Source organism: Hipposideros armiger, unplaced genomic scaffold (genome assembly GCF_001890085.2).
Source record: "Hipposideros armiger isolate ML-2016 unplaced genomic scaffold, ASM189008v1 scaffold_1170, whole genome shotgun sequence".
NCBI classification, from domain to species: domain Eukaryota; kingdom Metazoa; phylum Chordata; class Mammalia; order Chiroptera; family Hipposideridae; genus Hipposideros; species Hipposideros armiger.
The window spans coordinates 285,214-287,341 of NW_017732520.1; the positions used below are offsets into that span (position 1 = coordinate 285,214).

The 2,128-nt window shown below is 26.3% G+C and overlaps 1 protein-coding gene across 1 annotated transcript in view; it reads left to right on the forward strand.

Moving 5' to 3' along the window:
* Positions 1–2,128, forward strand: part of MUC19 (mucin 19, oligomeric) — a 49,174-nt gene that overhangs the window by 9,824 nt on the left and 37,222 nt on the right. Inside the window, exons 5-7 of the mRNA XM_019632758.1 lie at positions 1,096–1,213; positions 1,658–1,718; positions 2,014–2,111. Coding sequence (XP_019488303.1) covers positions 1,096–1,213; positions 1,658–1,718; positions 2,014–2,111 — 277 coding nt within the window. The remainder of the gene's footprint in view (positions 1–1,095; positions 1,214–1,657; positions 1,719–2,013; positions 2,112–2,128) is intronic.

The following is a 2,128-nucleotide window of genomic DNA, read 5'->3' on the forward strand; positions in this document are numbered from 1 at the left end:
TGTTATGGCACAGAACCTCACTTTTATATATTACATTAAAATGAATTAATTTTGTAAATTAATATGAACTAACAATGTATTTTAAATTTTAGTCTGCTTCAGTTGACAAATATACATTCAATAGAGATGGAACAGTAACAAGTGACAATATTAGAAATCAAGGTCATTACTATTCAGGTAAGTTTAATAATATTTAATTTAAAAATAAATGTAAGAGACATTCATTTATACAATTTTAAAGGATGTTACGTGTTTCTATTTTTAACAGATATTAAAGAATAAAACCACTTTAAGAAATGAAAAACTGTTTACTATGTTAATTATTGCTATTAATGTTAATAATTATTTTAACAGACAAAGTACAGATATTCAAGGCATCTTCCTCATACTTTCAAGTAGAAACATACTTCCATGTAAAAATGCAAATACAAATTGTTCCTGTGATGCAATTATATATTTCCATGCCACCCAACCAATTCACAGACACTGTGGGTAAGTCCTCTGCATATGTTTTTATTTCCCAGGCTCTAATGTGACCATCGTTTACTGTAATTTTCAATTGTCTCTCAATGACATTAAGCCATAAAACATTTTTACTTAACTTTTTCTTTCATATGGCAGTAAAATAATTCTAATTTGCTTCTTATAGTAAAGACAGCTTTATTTATTACAAAATCGATTCCCAAATGGCCCTCAAAAATTTAAAAAACATTTTAAGGTTTTTAAATGAAGGCTTTTGTTAAGTGAGACTTGATAATAATATATGTTATATATCACTTTGCAGATATACATTATTAAGGTTTTGATCTGTAGAAGAATAAATGAAAATATTACAAATGTAAATCTTTTCAAAATCATGTTTAAATACAAGCTACATTATAACTTGTCTTTCTACCAACAGATTATGTGGCCATATCTTTCTCTGNAAAAAAAGCCATTGTATTTCTTCTTCTGAAATGATATGTAAAAGAAAACTTTAATATCTACTATCCAGTATATTTATGATACTAAATATAGAAACATGAATTATCAGAAAAACATGTTATAATAATACTATTGTTACATTTATGTGTACTTGTATTTTATACTTTTCAGTGTGCAGATACCATATAACAATAAGTTGATTCACATTAAAAAATATGGAGAACATAATGTCCTGAATAGCCGTAGAGGAATCTTATCTTTAATGTGGGACAAAAATAACAAACTCTCAGTAAGTCCATCTATGATTTTCTTATAATCTTGTGCTTTTTGTTCTGTATTTTCAGTTATAAAAACAATATATTATAAAAAAATAAGATGTAAAGTTTATTGAGATATCTCTATGTAGTAATTAGTGTACTGTTATCTTAATATTTAAAACACCTTGAACTACATCTTAGTATTAATCTTATTTTGAAGATGGTGGAATTCAGGAGATTCAGGCTAATGAAAGTTAAATAATCTGCCCAAAGACACATAGTTAGTAAGTTGTGGAATTAGGACCTATTCCAAATTCTAGAGACAGATCTTTTAAAAAAGTCCCTGTAGTACATCCCAAAGTAACCAGCTTAGGTAGAATTGAATACGAAGAGGCCCTATTCTTAGGTTTGGGTAAATTTTGTCTTAAGATATTTTCAATATTTTATGAATGCATACATTTAAATTTCTTTTATAGCTCACCCTTCACAAGCAATATCCAACTTGTGGTCTCTGTGGTAATTTCAACAACACTCCAGGTAAGATTTCTATGTATTATGTACAAGAAAATTGCTTCCCAAAATAAAATTGTAAAGTAGTTGCTTATATTTGGATAAATCTAACAACAAACAATTTGCATTTGTCTAAAGAATGACAAATTGTTATATATATATATATATATATATATATATATATTTATATATTTATATTTATATTTATATTTATATTTATATAAACATATATATATATATTTGTCATCAAGTCCATATTTAGCTTGAAAATAATATGTATATGTAATGAATATCTTGAACCAAACATTGTTTTCTTTATAAGGAGAAGATATCAATGAGCACATTGCCAGTAGTAAAATTCCTGATGATTGTCCCAGAGCTTTTAGTAAAAGCTATGAAATTTGTCAAGATGGAGTACAGGTAAGAAATTTGTTTTA